This window comes from Lampetra fluviatilis, chromosome 13 (genome assembly GCF_964198595.1).
Source record: "Lampetra fluviatilis chromosome 13, kcLamFluv1.1, whole genome shotgun sequence".
Lineage (NCBI taxonomy): Eukaryota > Metazoa > Chordata > Hyperoartia > Petromyzontiformes > Petromyzontidae > Lampetra > Lampetra fluviatilis.
In genome coordinates, this window is record NC_136287.1 from 13106704 (window position 1) to 13131095 (window position 24392).

At 48.6% G+C, this 24392-nt stretch overlaps 2 protein-coding genes across 3 annotated transcripts in view; both read right to left on the reverse strand.

Annotated features, from left to right (window-relative positions):
• The window catches only part of LOC144935561 (phospholipid-transporting ATPase ID-like), a 102292-nt gene extending 96759 nt beyond the window's left edge, over positions 1-5533 (reverse strand). The window contains exon 1 of one of the 2 annotated variants that reach the window (XM_078862336.1): positions 5419-5533. The gene's annotated coding sequence lies outside the window, so the exon portion shown is untranslated. Of the gene's footprint in view, positions 1-5414 lie in introns of both variants that reach the window. The other variant, XM_078862338.1, reaches the window with a different exon arrangement.
• A 5987-nt stretch (positions 5534-11520) lies between these two features.
• Positions 11521-23369, reverse strand: LOC144935556 (cilia- and flagella-associated protein 53-like). The gene is made up of 8 exons (XM_078862327.1): positions 23141-23369; positions 20622-20851; positions 18340-18513; positions 17468-17771; positions 16134-16352; positions 13390-13606; positions 12819-12921; positions 11521-12610 (listed from the first exon to the last, which is right to left on the reverse strand). The coding sequence occupies exons 1-8, from the start codon at positions 23207-23209 to the stop codon at positions 12367-12369; spliced, it is 1560 nt and encodes a 519-aa protein (XP_078718453.1). The 5' UTR covers positions 23210-23369; the 3' UTR covers positions 11521-12366.
• Positions 23370-24392: the final 1023 nt, after the last annotated feature.

Below are 24392 nucleotides of genomic sequence, written 5' to 3' on the forward strand. Positions count from 1 at the left end.
ATTGCACAAATGCATAAACATCTCAAATGTATTGGTATCGGAGGTCTCATTTTTGCAAACTCAAATTTTATACACTCCCACACAGCAGAGGGGGACATTTATTTATGGTACTCTTTAAAATATATAGAGGGTGATCCGTTGATAGATACCCCCCTAAAATACTTGAATATAGGGAGAATTGAGAGAAAACAATATACTTTATTTCAAAGCCTCTACATATCTCTTACCAACCGTATTAAAAGTTAAAATTATAAAATCCCTGTAGGATATGGAGCCATCGCTTTCACAATATTAAATCACCTGTTAAGATGGCACAATGGATCATTAGAAATCAGTGGGGCATCTTTAACGGTTCACCTCAATAATACAAACATTGTACGGTATAATATAAATACAGTACAGTTTATTCATGCAAAACTCTTCACATTGGTGACCTTGCATACCCGTAGCGGGGTGACCTTAGACCTTTTGATTATACATTTTTCCCCCGAACTCTGCCCTCAATACAAAACTCTCTCCCTAACCATACTAGATCACGTCCATGTTGTTACACGTACAGGATACACATGGACGATACCGAACTTAATATCGTGTTTTCTAGACATTGCGGAAAGTGCAGAAAAATTAACTCAACTTAAAAATAAACGAAACTATTTTGATGTTACCAGATAAGGCCCACTGAGATGTGGCTCTTTTTCAGACGCGACCTGGCTATCACAAATGATAGCTCAACGAAGTGGCTTATTCACTTGGACATTTATAACAGCCAAATACTCAATTGTTGTACCGTACTTCTATTCTCCCCGCCTTCACCCACTTTCCATGACCGGCTCGGTGGAGAATGACCAAATACCAGTGGGGCATAGCGAGGCCCTCATGCAGCAGTGGATTGACAAAAGGGATGTACAGGTCCATCGAGTAGTATCCGCACTACACAGTACACAACACATGCATACCCTGCACATACTGTACACACAGGGAGTGTGTAATACAGTACACTGCCACCATTAAATTAACCAAGACTAAATTGCTGCCCTGGCAAATCTAGGCCCATGAGACCCAACAGACCCAACATCGAATTACCTGGGGAGGACCTGACTGCAATTCCCTCGGTTCCACAAAACACTGATAATTATCAGTAATTACAATCACCTCTCACAATCATACTACAGTGCCCATGCCTTACGGGGGCTGCATTTGTCAGCAGACCACAATGCAGATTTCATTGTTGGACCATACTATGCTGGGACATCTATGCTCCCCGCCTTCACCAACCCGCAGTGTTCTGCGAGGCTGAGAGTGTAGTCAAATGCCCCTCCATGACCCATGGGGAGGATCTCATCCAGCAGTAGATTGACAAAAGGCCTGTATGTGCATCATGTGATGCATAATACATATATATTCTGCACAAACAGGTATATATGTAGGGGTATGTACACAGCACAGCAGCCAACTGTGAACATATCAATGCTACGACATGCTGCCATGAATTCTGGCCGATTTAATAAATTCAAAGAGAGTAAATAACTTTTGTTAATTTTTGTTAATTTCAACAAAATTAATTTACAGCCCCTTGTCAAAGCCACAGCTGGATCAAGGCAGTTACAGATCATGGGAGTAGTTTGACCATACTTCACCATGCTGGAAAGCGAAGGATGGTGAAAGCGGTGAAGATAGATGCGGGAGCATGGAAGCACAGTACAACCAAATATTTTCTTTGCCTTGCCCTCTGCCACCCACCACGAAGCCCCGCAGCAGCCTATAACGCCTATTTTCTACACATCCAAGCAATAGCCAGCTTCAACCAACGCTTCAAGCCCTGACATATATACTCTGGGTGATCTGGACATTTAGTCACAGGCAGTACTGTCCAACATTCGGTTGATAATTAAATGTTTTGTACGTTACACCTGCACTCCAACAAAACACACGCACACTACTCGCACGAAACACAATGTACATCGTCCACAACGTTAATGAGCTATCTGGCATTTTGTTCCCAGACCTTACAAAGGGGGGGGAGGTGGGTCGGCCACGTTGTAAATGACACGCCATTTAATTAACTTTTTTTTCTACACCTTAGAGGAGAGAGATCAAGCGGCCACTGTGGACTACGCAAAAGATACACAACAACACACACCGTGCCGCGTGTGCTCGTTGCCTTTACGGCGTCAACCACTGCTGCACACACACACACGTGTGTAGTGACAACTCTGCAAGCACCTTGAAATGCCAGCAGGCCCCGGTGGTTGCTGCTGCTGCTCCCCGCAAGCTATTCCAGCCGGGCCGTATTGATATTTGCAAACCCTCGCAGCACTCGCTAGGATGTCAAAACACTCAACGCATTGGGGTCAATAATACTGCGTGGCCTTCAAAGGGAAGAAGAGGAGGAAGGAGAAGAAGAATAACAAACATAATAGGCGACGTTTCAGACAATTTCCCTTCTTTCACAGCACGCAAAGTTGAGTTTTGTTTTTAGATATTGTGCTTGTTGTGACACCACAACCAACTCACGTTGCCAGCTAACAGTTGCAACGCATGACGCTGGCGGTCAATGGATGCACACGGTACAGTACAAACATGTGTGACACACATGTACAACAGCCCCTTGCGTCGATTCCACTGCTGGATGAGGGAGATCTCACTACCCCGACGCAGTGCGGTGTGGAGATGGCGGGGAAGGAACAACACGTGGGAGCATAGACAGCCAAATGCTGTTGCTGCTGCAATGTCCTTTGCTGCCCATCACGCAGACAGATAACCACCCCACTGGAACAGCCTACAACACCTGTTATGCACAGTTAGTCGCCCATCCTTTCGGTGGACAGCGAGTGACCACGCACACACGCGCACACACCACGCGCACGCACTGCCGTCAACATTTTAGTTTCGCTGTAACCTCGAACGGTCTCCTGTCCGTGGCTTAGGGCTGAAAACTACAAAATTCGTTTGCGAGAAAGCCCATCATCAACTGCGGGGTCACATAAACTCGTTTAAGTTAAAGGGTCGCCCTGGTTTTGCCGTGTAAAGCAGAGCGAACGAAAGGGACGATAATTAATTCAACCGGCCAACGGACACGGAACCCTTTGGCCAACATTGGCCAAAGGGTTTCTACGCCTCATCAAACCCCAAACATCGCTGGCCCAACGGTTTCTACGCCTCATCAAACCCCAAACATCCCTGGCCCAACGGTTTCTGTGCCTCATCAAACCCCAAACATCGCTGGCCCAACGGTTTCTATGCCTCATCAAACCCCAAACATCACTGACCCAACGGTTTCTGTGCCTCATCAAACCCCAAACATCCCTGGCCCAACGGTTTCTGTGCCTCATCAAACCCCAAACATCGCTGGCCCAACGGTTTCTGTGCCTCATCAAACCCCAAACATCCCTGGCCCAACGGTTTCTGTGCCTCATCAAACCCCAAACATCGCTGGCCCAACGGTTTCTGTGCCTCATCAAACCCCAAACATCCCTGGCCCAACGGTTTCTGTGCCTCATCAAACCCCAAACATCGCTGGCCCAACGGTTTCTATGCCTCATCAAACCCCAAACATCACTGACCCAACGGTTTCTGTGCCTCATCAAACCCCAAACATCCCTGGCCCAACGGTTTCTGTGCCTCATCAAACCCCAAACATCGCTGGCCCAACGGTTTCTGTGCCTCATCAAACCCCAAACATCCCTGGCCCAACGGTTTCTGTGCCTCATCAAACCCCAAACATCGCTGGCCCAACGGTTTCTGTGCCTCATCAAACCCCAAATATTCCTGGCCCAACGGTTTCTGTGCCTCATCAAACCCCAAACATCCTTGGCCCAACCGTTTCAACCCCATGCCACAAACACTGCCAATGCCAGGCCGGGTGGCCACACACACATCAACAACATCATCATCATCAACACGGCAGCTGCGATCCCACAGTAACATCGTTGCGCACCACTGGATTTCAACTGCAATACTTCTTGGCGCCTTACATCCCTCTCTGTGTGTGTTTGTGTGCATCTCCCCCTTCGGTAATCTCAGTGGGCCGCCCCCCACGGCACCACCTGGGTCCGTGCCGAGACCTCCTCCGGCCAGCAGCGAAGCCCTTCGACGAGTCCACGTGGCCGCCTCAACGTGCACCTGGCCTGGCACAACGGCGCCGCGGCCTCCTTAAAACGTGGCAACTCTTGCTCAAGTGGCGTTTGGGCCCTCGTGAACTGTAACCCATAGAGAGCAGCAACAACAGCAACAGCTACTGTTGTCGCTGCTGCTTCATAAACCCTTCCTACCCCATCGCACGCACGGAGCCTCCCCCCCTCCTCTGCACCGCCGCTCGAGGAACGAACGCGGCCCTCCTCCTCCACTCCCGTGATGCACCGTGCAGAGAAACCATAAACAATAACATCATCACCATCATCAGCAGCACCACCGTCGCCGTGACAGCAGCTCGATGCTGCAACAATGCACCGCTCGCTCCTCCGATCCCTCCTCGTCCCCCCTCTCCCTCATCACTATTCTCCCTCATTCAATTCTCACCTCCGAACTCCTCTTTACCATTTGGCCATTCCCCTCTTGCCGTCTCTCACCTCCTCTCTCTCTGGTACCCTCCTCCATTAGCTTGCCCCTCTCCCATCATAACCACCCCCATCTCTCCTCTCTCTCTTCCATCATCACGTCCCCATCACCTCATCTCTCCCGTCGTATCTCCTCTCCCGCACGACGATGGTGTCGTTTTAAAGGACATCACCCACACCACCTTCTCTACCGACAGCTTTCCCCCATCCTCTAGCCCGTCACCTCCTCACTCACACCTCGATCTCACATCCTCACGTCTCACCACCATCTCCCACCACCATTACCTCATCTCTTATCACCACCTCTCACTATCCCTATCATCTCCCACCCTCCCCATCACCCTCTCTCCATCACCACCTCCCACCCTCCCCATCACCATCTCCCCATCACCACCTCCCCATCACCCCATCACAATCACCATCTCCCCATCACCGTCCCCATCACCACCCCCACTCTCCCCATCACCATCTCCCCATCACCATCTCCCACTCTCCCCATCACCCTCTCACCATCTCCCCATCACCACCTCTCCCACCCTCCCCATCACCACCCCCCACTCTCCCCATCACCATCTCCCACTCTCCCCATCGCCCCATCACCCTCTCACCATCTCCCCACCACCATCTCCTCATCACCATCTCCCCTCTACCCATCACCACCTCCCCATCACCACCTCCCCATCACCACCTCCCCATCACCCTCTCCCCGTCTCCCCACGCGCGGCCTGCCTGTCAGGCCGCGCGTCTCCGCCCAATGTAGCAGCAGCAGCGCCGCTTATTTTTACTTCTTACTGAATATCCACGCTCACGTCCACAACAACCACTCAGCAGCAGCAGCACAACAACAACATTCCTTACGCACTGGAATGCCGCAGACGCCGTGATGGTGGTGGTGGTGGTGATGAAGACGACGACGACTACGACGATGAAGGCAGCGAGGGCGCTGCTACTGCCGATGCGGACGCCGCTCAGCGCCACCTCACTGACGGCAGGGGGCGGGGCGGGGGAGGGGCGGGGTGGGGGAGGGGCTGCGGAGGGGCGGGGCGAGGAAAGGGCGGGGCTCCGGGTGAGCGGTGGGGGCGGCTGGTGGGGGGGCGCGGGGTGAGCGGAGGTGGTGGGGGTGGGGCGAGGTGCGCGGGGGGGGGCGAGGTGCGCGGGGGAGGGGAGGGGCGCGGGGGAGGGGAGGTGGTGGGTGGGGGAGGCGATGAGTTCGGGGGAGGGGGTGGAGAAGAGGGGGGGGAGGAATGAGTGAGTAGGAGGTGAACGGGAGAAAGAGAAGCAGGGGAGGAGGGTGGGGGAATGAGAGGTGGGGGAGGCGTGGGAGGGAATGAGATGAGGGAGGGGGGAGAAGCGGGAGGAGGGGCCGGGGGAGTGCTGCGAGTGGGGGCAAGTGAAGAGGGGGGAGGAGGAGGGTGGTGGTGGTTCTCGAAGAGGAAGCTGCGAGAGGGAGCGGGGGATCCGCCCTGGGGGAGGGGCAGAGCAGCACCCAGGGGTGGGGCCCTGGGGGAGATTGTGGGGGGGGGGGATTCCTGGTGAAGGATGAGGGGGGGGTCTGTGGGGGGCGAGGGCCCTTCCCAAAATGTCCCGGACAAATCGTCACCGTGCCCCGTGTGCAATGCGGCTTGGAATATCAACATCCTCCTCTTGTCTGCGGCGTACGCCTTCTTCCCTTTGGTTGGAAGGCCTTGAGGCTCAACTTGACACAGAGGGCAGGGGGGTCGACAGCACAGATGACTGGCGCAGGGAAGATTGCGCCAGACAAGTCGGGGTGGAAACAGAGGAGAATTGCAGATCTTCGCACTGAGCGAATTGATATTTCATGAACCGCTAGGAAATTCCACGAGGTGACTTGAAATGTTGATCGCTCTATAACATCCCAGAAATTATGCGAGGAACGACCAATGATTTTTGCTCACCGATGCTGGACCGCAGATCGTGGGATTGCGTCGCACAAATCGAAAGTTATCAATTGTTACTCGCGCGATTGGATACACGCCTTGTGACAATACAAATCAATAAATTGTTTAAGAACTCATCGTTAAAGAGTTGACCACGTGAGCCTCTCTGGTATTTAAAAAAAAACGTACTGGTATTACTCTGTATTCTCATGCATGGGCACAGTATTCCATTTACATTTATTCGATGATGTTTAACGTTGAACTTTTTTCTTACCGTACGTAGCCAACCATCGAGCTGTTTAATGTTCATACACTTCTATTCATACCATTCAACAGCCCGATGTTATTTTAGCCTGGTCCACGCAATCCTGGATTTCACGTAGCGCTACCACATTTGAAATGCTGCTACGAGATGTTACGTTCGTTTTTTTTCTGATCTCAGTCCCCAACGCTACCCCGGCTGCAGCGACATCGCGGTGCCCGCGACCTCCGCCGCAACGAGGAGCACAGCGGCAGCCCCCCCCACCCCCCGCCGCAGAGTTGACCCCGCGGCGTTTGACCCCGGCCCTCAAACAGAGGACCGCGCGTCCACCCCGACCCGAGTTCGCCTCCAGTCGCCGCGGTTGCGCCACCGTCGATGACGACAATGATGTTGATGATGATGACGATGTTGATGATGATGATTACGATGCTGATGATGATGACGATATTCTTAGGTTGTTAATGATGATGACGATGTTGATGATGATGACGATGTTGAAGATGATGATGACGATGTTGATGATGATGATGTTGATGATGATTTTGATGATGATGACGATGATGATGATGACGATGCTGATGATGATGACGATGTTGATGATGATGATGACGATGATGATGATGTTGACGATGTTGAAGATGATGATGATGTTGATGATGATGATGGTGTTGATGATGATGACGATGTTGATGATGATGCTGATGATGATGACGATGTTGATGATGACGATGATGGTGAAGACGATGTTGATGATGATGATCGTGGAGCGCAGGGCTCTTTTGCGATCTGCCGAGGGGGCAACGTGGGTCCCGTGGGAGGCGAAGTCTCCCTGGCCCTCACCGTTTCGGTCGTCGCCCGGACATGGAGGAGGAGATGAGACGATGCTGTCACGACAACTGAGCTGGGGCGAGGGTGGCGATGTCGTTCGCCAGCGTGGGTGCGCAGAATCCGTCGCAGACACACGGTCATGTGTCAGGTGGTGGTGGGTCAACGACACATTTATATTTACGCGATCCCAACCCATCAAACCTTTATCGTGAATAATAACATTGATCGCAAAAGCCATACGCGTTAGACTGACCGCCATACGCAAGCAGCAGCAGCACGGGGAGGATGGAGGCGTTGCAGAGGCAGAATAATCTTTGTTGCCGTTGTTAACTAACTTGCGCGCAATTCAGATTCGTCTTTTGATGTCTGCCTCGCTGTTGCCAGTAGGCTGCGGTCGAGGCATGCGAATGACTTCACTTTAATATCGATGCTCGGCTATGCGCGCTTCGTTCAGGTCGTGTGGCTGCTCTTCCGTGGCTTGTATTTTGGATTTCGTCCAGTTCATTCCCAGGGCCAAAGCTTCTTAGTTGTTGTTTTTCCCCCCCACATACTAGGTGCTGCCTCCAGTCGCTCACCAGGTGGCGACTAACATCTGCAATTGGTCAGGAAACGTTGCCGTCGGCTCCTCCGAGGTGACTAAAATTGATGGAAGGTTACCCTTGCATTTTGCCCGTGGAGAGGTCATTTTGCTCCGCTGGTGCTGCTTTCTCATCAGCCCGCCTCGGGCGCTCATACCGCATCTGGGGTCTTCCATTGCCTTCTCCTGCCCTTTGTAGTCTTCGTTGGACCCTTTTACCCGTGTTTTGCATTTTTTTCTCAATTTAAGCACCATGTTTTTATCACTAATCCATTCCATTCTCACGATGCAACGGGTTCCGAGGAAGGTCTTGGCGGCTTTCTTTACAGAGTCTAAAAACTGGTCCCAATCTATCCGTTTCTCTTCAGAGGGAGCAGAACATCGGTTGTTACCGTTGACTGTGTACTTCTTTCTTGATTTGAAGCTTTCGTGACTGCAGGAATCCATACTCTTTGGTTCTTTCGGTAAAGTCACGTAGGTATAAAATAAAATAAATCACGACGTTTTGGGCGCAACACAAGCGTCCGTCATCAGGTGGGAAAGTTTTCGTGATTTATTTTATACCTAAGTGACTTTACCGAAATAACCAAAGAGTATGTACTTCTTGTTTGAAAGATAGGTCTGAGAGTTGTTTGATATAGCGGGGGGTATTGGAGATGGTCACTCGTTTAATCTTTATACTGATGATAGTTGCGATAACGGGGCGGTGGTCTGAGTCAGGCCCCAGGCTGCAGTACACGCTTGCAAGTTTGCAGAGCGTGCCATCTGGAGTTGATAAGTTTGCGGTCAATTTCATTCTGTGTGTGGCCGTCATTTGAAATCCAGGAATGCCTCTGAAATGCCGCGGCACTGGAGCCACGTGCCACCGTTTCTTGCACACAACTGAGTGGAGCCTTTGTGAGTTGGCGTTCGTGGGATGCCGCGCACCACGTGTACCCATCACAGGTCGGAGGCCATCTCCTGGCAGCGCCAGAGGCAGGCATTGAAGTCTCCGTGACACTTGACGAGGTCTCGATGGGGTTTTTTCAGGTTCAGCGTCTGCTCCAGGGACTAGGGGAAATGGTTATTTAATGTTGTCAGGTACTGAGTTGGTTGGTGCGGCTATAATTAAGCCACCGAGGGTGTGCCGGAATCTGTCAAACCAGCCTGTCGTTCACTGGGTGCCACTCGATTCAGGCTGACTTGGCTTTGTGGACAGCCGGGGACAATTGCCGTGGCCGGGACATGTTGCGATGAACTCACGTTATCGCATAGCTGCCAACCCCTTATCAGTGCCCACCTTATTACAGACCAATTCAGACCTTATTGGTCACTCCGTGCCCTTATAAATCTCAGCGTTCATCCTACAAAGTCACATCACAAAGGAGAAACACAAACACGTATATAGGTTCAAAGAAAATAACAAATAATAATTATTATTTTAACCTATCTACGCGACTTTACCGAAAGACCCAAGTATATAAATTCCTGCAGTCACGAAAGCTTTAAGTCAAGATGCTTTTATAATTTACAATTTATTATTTTATTATTTTTATTTTATTTTAAATGTCTATCTACGTGACTTTACCGAAAGAACCAAGAATATGTATGTTATCGGGTTCACAGCTTAGTGCGCTAACCACTGTGCCACCGCTCCCCCACCTCTCTGTTCGATACGCTCCTGCCAATGTTAATTGCGTTCTCTGCTGGCCATTCTTGGGAACGCGCACTTAGCGCTGGGTTTTCAAAGTCGCGGATTGTTATTCCGTTTGTGAAGCTAAAACCATCGTCAAATGTTCAGCGGATCAATGCACGTGGTGCACAGCAATTCCCAGAAATGGACGTCATTTTCATAACTTTTTATAGGCGCGGGCAATCATTAGTTTAGTCGTGAAATTACTTTATACTCGGGCTTGGTAATTTCAGAAAACTATGACTGTAGTTCTGGTATAAATTAGGGGCTGTTCATAAATTACGTCACGCGATTTTGGACGATTTTTTGACCCCCCCCCCTTCGTCACGCGGCGTCACAAAAAGTCAGACCCCCCCTCAAGTATGACGTCACAAAGCTCTGCCCCCTCCCCTAAAAAAATAAAACATGCTTCAAATCGCTTTAAACTATTGTCATTGTAGTGCGTATTTAATGTGGCGCTGCACTATGATGTTGTAGGAGAAAACATTTATTGAAAAGTCTATTTAATTAAGTAGAACGTGTTGACCATATTTATTTAAAGTTGCGCATTTTGATGTGACGTCACATTTCTCAACCCCCCCCCCCCCATCGTCACAAATGTCTGACCCCCCCCCCAGGTGCGTGACGTCATTTATGGACGGCCCCTAATGAGCATCTTTCTTAATGAGAGGAATGCTCGTTCAAGTACCACGTTGTGGAATGTTCTCGGGCGAACACTTACTACCCAGGAACAAAAATTGTGTTACACTGATATTTATTGAAAGTTTGTTTTAAGTTTCCTATGGAGCGCCCCCCCCACCTCGCCCCATGCGTGTGACTGATGGCACTGCTACTTATACTGATGATAGTTGCGCTTTTGGTTGAGATGTTCCACGGGTTCCTCGCAGTTAGCCGAGGTGACGTTATTCTCGTTTTATTAGAACTTTTCTTATTTTTAGAAGCAGAAATCATCTGTATTTTGTATGGTGTCCATATCATTACGGTACATAAAGAATCTAGTCACTTTCCATTTCCCTATTTATCTGGTTACTACAGTGTAATAGAGCACATATATACTTAACCCTTCCCTTCTGGAAGGTTCACTGTCAACATTTTTCTGATTTTGGAGATTTTTGCCAGTGGTGGTGGTTAACCATCAGAACTCAATCTAGATTTGAAGTTTTCGTAACTGTAGAGATCCATACTCTTTGGTTCCTTCGGTAAAGTCACGTAGGTATAAAATAAAATAAATTTAATCACGACGTTTCGATTGCAACACAAGCAATCGTCATCAGGTGGGAAAACCACGGCAAGAGATTTTTTTTGCTGAAGTGGGAGAGAGATGCCGTGGTAAGAGGTTATACAAGCAGGGAAGGGGGGAGGAGCAAGGGGGGAGAGGGAGGGGTGGGGGTGTGGGGTAGGGGGAGGGAGCGCTGCGTGGACGCCAGGAGAGGGACGTGAGGCAAGGGGGGGGCTGGGAGTGGGAGGCCGAGAGAGCTGGGGATGCTGGGGGGAAGTTAACTCGGAACAAAATAGAGTAGTAGTAGTGGTACCCGGCAGATACGATAGACGACAACCACTACAAAGCAGTTAGGGTTTTACCTGGTTAATAACATCCTTCCAATGATTGCTCAATTTGTATCCATCTTCTCGGTTGAAGTTATGTCTATGTTTATATATCTGCATGTCTTCATGAACAAACCTTTCGAAAAAAGAGGCATTGCTTTGTGAGTTGGGTGTGAGAAAAACTACCAGAAGTATTTATTTCAAAATTGGCAAAGCAGTACATAAACCATCGAGCGAAAGTTGGAAATTTTTCATGAGTGCAATGGGCTGCTCCTAATTAATTTACACACTGTACTGTCGATTTGTGATAATGTATTTCCTTCTGGTATAGGAAGATCTGATGAAGACATTGACGGATTTTATTTAACTTAAACCACCTGCAAAAAATGTGATCTTGAGACCGTAAGAACCCAAGGCAGTCTATTCCCTCCTCAAACTAGAACCATGACTCTTCACCAGGTACACGATGTCCCACAATTTTTTTTTATTTACCCCTCCAATTTTACCCCAATTGTGCTATGGATATCAAGGCATGAGAGGATCAGCACAGTTTGGCTATGTACGGTGCGAAAGAAGTTCAACATGCATCCATTCGGATCGCTCTCAGAGCAGTGCAGTGAATGGCCCACGGAAGCGGATATCACAGACCTACCTCAAAACTCCCTTCAAGTGACCCCTGGTCCATAGACTAAGGGGCAGCACTTTCTCACCCACCCTGCCACACAGAGTATTGTTTGTCACATGACAATCAAAAAAAGGCTATTTTCCGAGCTGGAATTTATCCAAATTAAGCTCAGTGCAAAAATGTAATCTGATGGGTTTCTTTTTTGTGTGCGGTCATTGCTGAATAATCTGAGACCATCAAATCACTAACAATCACAAACCCGGGCCTCATCGCAGATTTGAACCCAGAATGTCAATGGTGCTAACTCAGCGCTCTGACCTCTTGAGCCACCCGCGCACCCCGCCACGTCTCACTGAATATGTGCGTGGTTAGGCACCAAGCTGTAAGTATATACGCTCCGGCTCTATGCCGAGCCTCCTCCGTGAGGCGTGAACGGTGACTGCACCCTGCGCAGAGGGTGCACAAGCTTGCTCCCCGACTCTGGCCGGGAAAGGATGTCGTGCAGCTTCTCCTGGTAGGCGGCCTGGGCCAGCAACGTCTGCTCGTGCTCCTGCTGTGCCGCCTGGCGCTCGACAGCGTGCACTCTCTGCTGGTGCTCTATCTGAGACCGCAGTGCAGCCTGATGCTCCCAGTTCGCGCTCTTCACCCTGAAGAATAGTTACAATGATGTGCAATAGTGTTTTGAGCATCTTGTGCGGAAATGACTCAAGTTTCTGTATATAAAATGCGGACGTGTATGCTAATTATATTACAGTAATCAAAGCAATAAATGATCTATTAACCTATTATAGTCGATAAATGCAGCTCTATTTCACAGAACCACCACCTGTAATGGGAGTCATGCTCTCTACCCACCTGGCTTGCTGCTCTTCCTCAATCCGTTTGCTTTCTTTCGCAGCTTCTTCCATCAGCTTTTGATCTTGGGTCAGCTCCTGCTGCTTATGCGAATTGCGGTCCACTGCCAACACACATGCACAAAGACAAAGATCGACCCGTATAGCCTTAACAGACTGTCAGGGCAAGTGCTAATTTGAGGCTGAGTCGACCTAGGGGAGGCCCAGGACCGGCTCAGATAATTGTCACTGGTGTTGGCCGTGAGCGGGAATCGAACGCGGGCCGCCGGGTTCGTAGCGCAGCTCGCTAACCGCGACACTACCGCTTCCATTTACCTCACATGCATCCACACACCACCACCCACACACACACCAAACAAACATTATATTCCACATTTAGCATGACAGAGCGGCAGGGATAGTGCAATTAGATTACTAACAGGTATTGAACACGAGGGGATGGTTGAGCCAGCATTCAGGTGCAATCGACTGCCTTTGTCTCCATCGTGCTGTTACATTGACACACCACATCAGATCGTCATTATTCGAGGCTGCGTAGACTCATGCTTTGGGCCTGTAACGTCAGCACGCACGCTTCTCCTGGATCTGCTGCTTCCGTGCGTCCATGACGTCCTTGAAGAGGCGGTTGCGCGCCTCCTTCTCCAGGCGCCACTGCTCCTCGCGCCGGCGCCACATGCGTTCCAACTCGGCCCCCATCAGGCGCTCCATCTCGCGTGCGCACTGCCGCTCCTCCTCCGCCTGCTGGGCCAAGTGCTGACGGTACAGCTGCTGCTCCTTGCGCAGCTCCATCTGCGAAAATGGTCATTGAAACCTGGCATCAGCAGGCTGTGCGGTGGCTGCATTGCAGCGCTGTTATCACGAGCAGCCAAGCATAACACACTTAGCTGCACACATCCTGTCCACTCACTGCCACGGTGGCGAGATGTTAACTCCCTCGCCTGGTATGCAGGAGGGCATGGGTTCGATTCTATCCCTGACGCCTGTATATTTGGAGTTTGGATGTCTCTCTATCTCTGGTCACGTGGATTTTTCTCTGGGTCCTTCAGTTTTCCCCTCCACATTTAGAACATGCGTTTTGACTATTTGGCTGCTTTCACGTCATAAGATACTTTATTGAGCTATCATTTGTGGCCAGTTCACTTCTGAAAAACAGCTATATAGCTCAGTCGGCCTTACTTGGTAAAATAACAATAGGGGTAAAAAAAAGTTAATTGTTTCCATATCCACTCTACATCAGCTCAATTCACTCACTGATGTGGCCGGCTCATCATGCGTCAACTGCTCGATATCATCACCGCAGATAAGGGGTTGCTAAACAGTAGCCCATGAGTCGCATGTGAGTTAGGGAAGCGGGAGCCAGACATGGGTGCTCCCACAGATTTCTAAATGAAAAATACCACAGCCAAACAGCATGAGTAAACCGGCCACGTGAATGCATGTGTCAAGCCGTGTGTGTATGTCCTGTGGCTCACGGCTATATGAATATTTTGGTATGTTGCTGACACGGGCAGAAAGTATGGCTACCCCGACTGGAGAAAATCAGTTGCACTTTATTAGAGTTAAATGCCTAATTAATGAGATGCTATGGGAAACACTTCAAGGTACCTGCCAACACGTGACACCACTGGGGATATTTCATATCACTGTATCATCATGACTACACAAACGATCCGTTTGACAAAAGGAAATACGAAGTTACTTGGGTGCAGTTTATAAATTGAATGGCTTATGTAAGAACAAAGCTTCACACCCCAGAAAAATGACTTCATACATGAAACGTAAACATTACATTATTCATAATGAATTATTTAACTGAGGGGCTAATGAGAGTCTGTAACTCTAATTGTGCTCGGACAATGTTAGGCAACAGTCTACTCTGGTGAAGGACTTTACATTGCTTATTAAAGTGTACAAGAAGGTGGCTGGGTGGCTTAGGTGACAGAGTGCCGAGCTGGTACCGTTGAGGTCCTGGATTCCAATCCAGGCAGCTGCCTGTGATTTAAACCACGCAACGAGTTGATGGTCTCAACCCAGTTACCAATGGCTACGCACAAAATCCATCAAATAAAAAACTAATCTGCATATAATTTCTCGAAATTCCAATCCTGAGAATTTAAATATCAGTTTGACCGCCCCCTAGTCTGTGAACTAGAGGTCACTTCAGGGGGAGGCAGCTCGAGCATGAAGGGCCCATTCTCTAACAAGAAGGGTTCATAATAATAGGTTTTACCCTTTCTGGCAATAAAACAGTTGTGTTAAGATGTTAAAACCTAAGTTGTAAAACCTATTCTTATATTTCCATACTGGCCAGGGAGGTCCCATGATGTAGCTGCTCAGCCCGAGCTCTCAATGTCCTGAGAGTGGCATGGTCTTTGTGCTGTTCACCTTTTGGCGTCCTCTGGTCTAACACTGTTTGAGACGAGGCTCTAAAGAAAGCTGTCTCTGGTGTGGACCATTTAGTTTCAAAAGCAATGCATATACTATCGGAGCATGTTTTTTTTGTTTGCATGTTCACCACAAGTATATGTGCTTAATACAGACATGATTCCTTGCAAAAGGCATCAGTGTGATGTTTTAACATCTTAACACCTGTTTTATTGCCAGAAAGGGTAAAACCTATTATTATATTTTGATACTGGCCAGGGAGGTCCCATGAGGGGTCATTATGATTACGCTTGCTTATCCAGGAAAAACCTCACTGAGTCTTCTTCTCAAGACTCTCTTTCAGGAAAGTCCTACCAAGTTGCACGGCTCTGAGAGAGATTTGACATGATTACATGACGCTGATAACACAATCGGCATACAACTGGGGCACATTGACCATTAAAAACAAATATATAAATTAGAGTAAAGTCTACAGCAGATAGCATAATTTGGCAATTTCCACACGAAAAAAAATTACTTAGCAGCTGCAGGAATTGAACTGTTGACTGTGTAAACTGGCTCCACTGGAAATGGCCCTGTCAAATAAACAGATTTTTTTAGTTTTACCAGATAAGGCCCACTGAGCTATATAGCCCTTTTTAAAAAGCGATCTGGCCATAAATGATAGCTCAACGAAGTGGCTTATCACGTGGAAATGTATAGCAGCCATATACTCTAAACGCATATTTATAAATGTGGAGGGAAAAACCTGAGTACCCGGAGAAAAATCCATGCAACCACGGGTATATCATACAAACTCCAAATATACAAGCGTCAGGGTTGGGATTAAACCCACGACCTCCTGCATACCAGGTGAGATAGTTAACATCTCGCCACTGTGGCACCCTATACAGTAAGGTCACCCATGTGGGAGGCGAGTGGATGGACCAACTTTGCGTTGCTGCTGGTCCTGGCTCTCGTTGCTCGACGTCTGCACCATCTGCTCTAGGAGCCTCATGTCCAAATCCATCTCCTCCTGCCGCTCGCGTGCCAGCCGCTGCAACTTGAACCGCACGGACGAGTCCAGCATGGCTCGCGTCTGCTGCCGCTGCCGTTGCTTGTCCTGCTGGGCGCGCTCCTCCTCCACCTTGCAAAGCTCCCGCTGCTCCCTCTGACAAAGAATTAATGCCAAACGGTTACGAATTTGGCATCACATGCAATGCTATTTGGAGAAAAGAATGTTAATCATGGCACTGATGTCCCATTTTTACATCATGTTGCTTTTTTTCCTTTCTCTCGGTTCTTTTATTCATAACCAAGCGTGAACCATCTGAAATACATATCTTTGCAAGACATGCGATAAGATAAGACAGCATATGAGGGTAGAGCTGGGATACAAATCAGAACAATGCCCAAATTAGGACCATGCAACGATCGATGCAAGAACATTATTTCACCGAAGCGAGCGGGAGTGGCCAGTGAGCGCTATAAGCTTCAGCATTGCACACTTCAACAAGTTTCGGAAATAAGGTAGTTATAGAAATTATTTTCTAGTACTAGAAAAAAATTATATAGCATTATTTAAAAAAATCCAGATACAAATTTTCACATGTTTCGGTTACAAATAATAATATTAAGTGAGTTTTGCCCTGCAATTGACAGTGGCCCAAGATCATATAAGATGCATGTGTGTCAAATTTTTATTTCACAGCTCTTCTAAAACATCACTCAAATTTACACCACACAGTGGTCAGTTAGTAATTATTTATATATTCAGTATGTTAGATACAAGCTAGTTCCAGCCTGTTCTATGGACAGGGCCAATATTTGTTCTAAGCTAGAGTGCTTAATAACACTCAGGCGTTTATTATGTTGCATGGATTTTTCTTAATTGCAAAGAATGTATTCCCAACTCTCAACTGAAAACCAGAGGAATTGAAATAAATGGTATTCATTTCTGAAACCCAATAAGATTAGTATGGTAAATATACTAGGCCACAGTTTTTTTACCTAGGCTAAAGGTCATAGTCGCTGGTTTCAGAATACGCCCTTACGATGGACGGATGCCACCAGGAAATCCGTGTATTAAATTTAATGTATGTTGATAAAATATTATTTCACCCTTTCTGGCAATAATACAGGTGTTAAGATGATTCTGGCAAAAATGGTCCCATCAATGAATGTATGGTGTTAAAAAAGATCTTCCAATCATTACCACTAAATTAGTATAACATTTAGAAAGTGGCCTATACTCTAGCAGGTTGATAATTATTTAACATGGCCCACCATGAGCTCAGCCTCCTCCTGTTTGAGTCGTTTCGCTTGCTCTCTCTGCTCCTGCGCAGCCGCCCGTTGCTGCTGCAGCGCCTGCAAGCTCTCGCGGTTGCTCTCGGCGCGCTCCAGCGCCTGCCTCTCCTCCCGCTCCGTCTTGGCCAAGCGGTCGCGCTCCCAGAGCTCGGCGAAGAGCCTCTCCTCCTGGTGCTCCCGCTGCCGCGCGGCGTCGCGCTCCGCCAGCTGCACGTGCCGCTCGGTGCACACCTGGTCCTGGTGCCAGCGCGACAGGACGGTGCGAAGCTCCTCGCTCTGCTCTCTGCGAGCGCGCACGCACGCACGTACAGCGGTGGCCACGTTTACCCAATGGTTTTGTCTGAGTTGGGCCACAGCAGCCCGAATCGTGGAAAAATGTGTGTAAATGTATGGCAGCTATTGTATGTACGTATGCTGAACTTCTTTCGTACCATACATAGCCAACCATGCTAATCGGTGCGGGAGAAGGACAACAAACTAAACAAAAAAAAGGTTTTGGGTAATCACTTGCGGAATACGTCATACCAACGAATAAAACAGTGGTTATCATTCAATACTGTGAATGATATGGCCCTGTAAGACCCACAAAATCATCGGTCGTATTGTGGTGGTGTACCCTGGCAGGTATGGTGGTGACACCACGAGGCAAACGTTATATAGAAAATAATTCTAAATCATCCAGTGATGGGCATGGTCTCTCTATCTCTCTCTCCAACACATCTCTTCACTCCACACATCTCTAATTCACGCACTATCCTCCGACACCGGACAAGATCGAAACCCCCTCTGCCTTCTCCGGCCATACGCGCGCTACCAAAGCCGTCCGGATGTTCGAGGGAGACGGCACCAACCGAAACTGCTGATCCAGTTTTTGCGTGACCAGCTGCTGCCGCTCACACTCGCGCTGCTCCCTCAGGGCCTTGGCACGCTCGCGCATGCGAGCCTGCCGCTCCAGCGTGGTCTCCTGCGTGCGCTGCAACTCCTCCAGATAGCCGCTTTCCTCCTCCTCCAGCAGCTTGGTCAGCCTGCGGTGGAGCACACACGTGGCACGCATCTCTGGGCATGTAGACAGTGGAAAACGCCTTAGTCTTCCAGAAAACCACGTACATTCTGCCCGACCTGATGGCACTACATTTGCCAGATCTGATGGCATTACATTGGTGTTGAGTTCATTGCAGTTCCTACATGGCATTAAAAAAAAAATACTTCAGTGATTCGAGATAGGCTTATGGATGCTTTCTTCATAAAGAGTGGACAGTTTAGAGAGTGGACAGTGAACAGTTTAAATAACTATAAACCAATGTCTAATGTGTGCATTTATCAGAAGTCCTCAATATATTATTATAAAGTTGAGAAATGTCATGAATGAAAAGTAATTAAGTCTGAGTAATATATCAGAAACTACTACAGTTCTGGCTTTTTAGATGAAAAAAAAACATGGCATTTTTCAATGTAGACAATGATATTTGAATGTGATTATTGAAACATCTTGAAAAAAAACAATTACCGTTTAATTATTTATTCGTGTGCAGTACGCCAGATCTTCCCATCACCAACAAAAATACCCCACCCCGCTGGTTAGTCTGGCTGCAAGATGTTCTACTGTACACACACACACACTCGTGTGTTTATGAGCAAAGAAAATCACAATTACCCGCGTAAAGCACTTCTTTAGTTTGGTGTTGTTGCCAATTCACTTTGGTATTCAGTTTCAGAGCCGGCACGGCAGGTGCTGGAGTGCGATCGGCTGAAAGACACCCAAGTCACACTTACCGCAATCCTGCCGTGAAATGTTGAGCATCGTTTCCACTCATCTCTACTCAAGAGGCAGAAACCTATTCTCGAGTTTCTTTGCTAAAGCCCTGCTCTCTGGCAAGCCTGAACGGACGTTTTTGAGCAAGTGCTGTGAGCGTGCATCTAAGAAGGCCGATACGGTGCATGAGGGAGTGGGTGATCAGCACCACGCCCGGCCGCATTTGTCTCCCGAGTGGCGATGTTTACACATCACACCAGGTACTGGTTTGAGGCTGAGTCGACCTCAGAGATGTCCAGGACCAGTTCAGATAAACGGCCATGAGCGGGAATCGAACTCGGGTCACCGAATTCGCAGCGTAGTATGCAAGCCACAACACATTACTCTGACCTATATGATAACATTAATTAGAGTAAAGATGACCTCTCAATTCTTACAGGATGATTTATATAACTGATAAATAAAATATCCCTGCTCATGCAATATATCCTTTAAACTGTTTCTAAAATCCCATGCATGTATAGATATCGTTACTTTATAGCTCACATTCGTACTTAAATGCGCAACATTCTCTACCACCCCCCTAAGAATATGGAGAACGGTTGATGAAATCAGTCAGGAACAAACAATTGATTAATCCAGTGGTTCTTGACCCTATTAGTATCAGGCCCCCCCCAATCAAGACCACTGGTCACTGCCCCCCGTCCCCAGCCCCAAAAACCCAACTAATGTTGCTAAGGCCACAACACGGAGAGAGAGAGATCTCATGCCCACTCCTATAGTCAACACGGTGTTCGTAATCCATTCGTTTAACGTCGTCTATTTGTTTGTTTTGTCACTAACGTGGCGGCGACGTACCCCACGCACATTAAAAAACGTTCCTGCACTGTGTCCATGCTGCAGCCTGCGCCCCCCTGAAAGGCTCTTTAGGGGACACGTTCCCATGGGCTGAAAACCGCTGGACTAATCAGTCACTTGACATTACATGTGCCACTCGCACAATTATTCCCTCTGGAAATAAAACTAAACTATAAAACATTTTTTTACCAAGTAATGTCCACTGAGCTGTATAGCTCTTTTTCAGAAGTGGCCTGGCCACAAATAAAAGCTCAACAAAGTGTCTTATCACGTGGAAATGTATCACAGCCAAATACTCTAAATGCACGTTGATTCTAAACGTGGAGGGAAAAACCGTCAAACCCGGAGAAAAATCCACGCGACCAAGCGGAGAGAGACATGCAAACTCCAACTAAACAGAAGGCGTTAGGGTCGGGATCGAACCCACGACCTCCTGCATACCATGTGAGGGAGTGAACATCACCACGGCGCCAAATGTTTCTCCCCCACAGAAACGTATTTCACGCTCGCTAAAATCCCAACCTTTCTCGGCGGTCCTGCAGAGACAGACTGAGGCCCTGCATGGCGGTGTAGAGGTGGCGGTCCACGGCGGAGCGCGTGGCCCGCTGCTCGCTCCGCTGCTCCCACTCGCCCTTGACGCGCGCGAGCTTGTCGGCCTGCACGAGCGCCAGCGCGTCCTCCCGCGCCTGCTGCCGCCAGCACCCGCTTGCCTGTGCGCTGAGCGCGGGCATGACCCTGGAACCGCGCTCTCGCTGAAAACAATCGAGGTCCACAGGCACAGTGACAAGTAACAGCGGTGAGTAGAGGGATGGTGCCGATGTGAAGCAGGGCAAATGAGTCACCGGCATCAACCGTGGTTTATCCGCTGCTGGATGAAGGCCTCTCGACGTCATCGTCATCCCTCGTAAGCTCCGTGGTGGTTGTACTCTCAGGTGCGAACCCTGATTTGGCTGACATTTACTCACTATTCTTGACCACTCGTCAAACTCCTATCATCTAGCAATGTGTCAAACCGCAGACCACAATTTAGAGCAGCTCTGGGAAGTAATTTATTAAATTATATAATGACATTTCGTGACCCCGCCGCCCCCCCCCCTCCAGTCCCCCCCCCCTGGTAAGTTTCTCGAGCCACCTCTGTCTGCCTGACCGTGAACCCAACTATGATTACACAGCTGTTGCAGACTTCTGCAAACCCACTTTTAACAGCCACCACGGCATATGGTCCAAGAAGACTGCGCGGGCCTTGTTAATCATGTTGACGTATGAGCTGACATAGCAGATAAAACATTGAGCAGTGCAGAAGCTATTCCTCTCCCGGTGTTTGTGATGGATGTCATCGGTCAACTGGAAACTCATTTTCTTTTGGTAACGCCATGAATACCCAGACTCCCACTATCCCGTTGTGCTTGCCAATGACCTGTTGAATACTCATTGTGCCTTTTGTATTAACCTTAAGAAGTTACACAATGCTGGAGCAAAGCCCCTCTCCCAGATGATTCCTCGTAATGATGTCGCCACCTACCACAACATCTACACTGCCATACATAATGCATAAACTTTATTTCGGAACAGGTGATGGACAATTGAGACAAAAGCCCTTTTATGCCAGGGAAACCTGACTATGCTAAACAAAGAACACAAATGTCACGGCTGCACACGTGAGACGTGTTTGAGCAGGAAACCACTTTGACATAAAAATAAATAAAACTCGAAACGTATCCATTTATTTATTTATTGAGTAAATATCACTGAAACTCTTGTGAAAACAAAACTTCCTTTTTTCAGTTTTTTTAAAATAAGACAGCCCTAATGTTAGCCAAGATCAGCTATAAGGCAGTGTTAGTCGTGTATTTGTTACCACTGCGCGGTGCTAAGGTTGTATTTATTCAGTGCCAGCAAACTCTGGGCTGGTTTCGACATTCAGTATCTCATCAGCAATGTCGAGCTTGCTTGCATCAATGCTGAACCATGCCCCGCAGGCTGTTACAGGCTGCTGCCGGGCTACATTGTGGGCAGTAGAGGACAGTAAAATACTGTAACACATTCCTGCGGAGGGAGCTGGTAGGAACGTTGGGTTGCTCGGTCAATGGCCAGGGTCAACGTCGGCGTGGTGTATTCCGCAAATATGTCCGACTGTGAGGGCGGGCACAAGCCGGCGTGAGTAGGTTAAACGTTGAGTTTTATAAGGGCACCACGGGGTGACCAGCCCCTCCCCACCCAGCCCCACCCCTCCCACCCCCACCCAGCCCCACCCACCCTCCCCACCCAGCCCCTCCCCATCCTCCCCACCCAGCCCCTCCCTCCCCACCCAGCCCCTCCCTCCCCACTCAGCCCCTCCCTGCACGACGGACGGACGGACACAATAATCCCCTGTGGGCTGGTGGAACCAGTGGGTTCCTACCAGTATAACCTCACCAACTCGGTGAAGTCTGTTCAAACAATCCACACGATCTGCGCGTGGTAGCAGTAGTGGTCGGGGGGGGGGGCTCATCCAGCAGTGGATTGACAAAAAGGGCTGTACAGATAATAATGAAGACAAAGATCTCCCCTAGAGCCTTAACAGACTGTCGGAGTGAGTCCTGTTATTGAGCACCTATGAAGGCCGACACGGCACACGAGGGGGTGGCCAGCACCACGCCCGGCCGCCTTCGTCTCCCGAGTGGCGACGTTTACACATCGCAACAAGTTACTAATTCGAGGCTGAGTCGACCTAGGGGAGGCCCAGGACTGGTACAGATGATGGCCACTGGTGTTGGTGGCCGTGATGGCTGCACTGCACTACCAAAGCTGTCAACCCACACGGTTTAACTCCGTATTCTGGCACAGGAGAATTGAGTACGACGAAAAAATATATTTAGTCTATTTGTTTGTGTTTCTCCCTTGCGAATGGGACTTTGCAGGACGAACTTTGAGATGTATCAGGGCCACGGTTGTGACCAACAATGTCTCAATTGGTCTTCTGTGATAAGGTAAGGGCACTGGTCAGGGGTCGACAGGCGGTACACAACCAACACGTTACCACGGCGGCGGCGGCTACTCACCAGGGCGACCGCGTGCACGCCGGGTCCGGTCACCTCCCGTCGGCGCCGCGTCCTCTCGAGAGACATCATCGTCGCCTTTCGCCGTCTTCAGGTCGCCTCGCACAATGCGCGTATGTATGATTGATAACGAGTCACTCGGGATGAGCTGAGCGAGCCGAGGTGCAGGCCTCCATCACCGGCCGCGTCTCACAAGCGGCGTCTTCTCCACGTGTCCCCCCCCCCACCCCGGCGTTGCTATGCGACGGCGACACAATCTCCATAGCAACCGCAGCGTCAACAACGCCGCACGCATGCGCGGTTCGTCCACTAGGGGGCGTCGTTGGGTGGGCGTGGCTGGAGATTGATAAAGTATTTTTTCTAATTTCTAGATTTGAAGCTTTCGTGACTGCAAGGAATCATCTTCTTAGGTTTTTTCGGTAAAGTCACGTAGAAAGTAAAATAAAATAAAAAAAGCTAATCTGGCTGTGACGGTCCCACTTGATGACGGAGACTTGTGTTGCCTCCGAAACGTCGTGATTTTTGTTTTTATTTTATTTTACTTTCTACGTGACTTTACCGAAAAAACCTAAGAAGATATTTTTTCTTATAATTTTCGATTTAAAGCTTTCGTGACTGCAGGGATTCATCTTCTTGGTTCTTTCGGTAAAGTCACGTAATAAAGTAATAAAATAAAACATCGTTAAGTACAATTCTCACAATTCTTGTATTTTATTATGTTTTATTTTTAGTATTTTAGTATTTTATTTAGGTAAGGGGCCGTCCATAAATGACGTAACGCGATTGTGAACGATTTTTGACCCCCCCCCTCCACTTTGTCACACGGCGTCACAAAAAGTCAGAACCCCCCTCAAATATGACAAAGCTCTGCCCCCCCCCCAAAAAAAATAAAACATGCTTCAAATCGCTTTAAACTATTGTCATTGTAGTGCGTATTTAATGTGGCGCTGCACTCTGATGTTGTAGGAGAAAACATTTATTAAAGAGTCTATATAATTAAGTAGAACGTGTTGTCTATATTTATTTAAAGTTGCGCATTTTGATGTGATGTCACATTTCTCAACCCCCCCCCCTCGTCACACATCGTCACAAATGTCTGACCCCCCCCCCCCCCCCCAGGTGCGTGACATCATTTATGGACGGCCCCTAAAGTCACGTAGATAGAAAATGTATAGATCACGACGTTTCGATGGCAACACGTCTCTCTCACCTTGTGTTGCGATCGAAACTTCGTGATCTATCAATTTTCTACCCA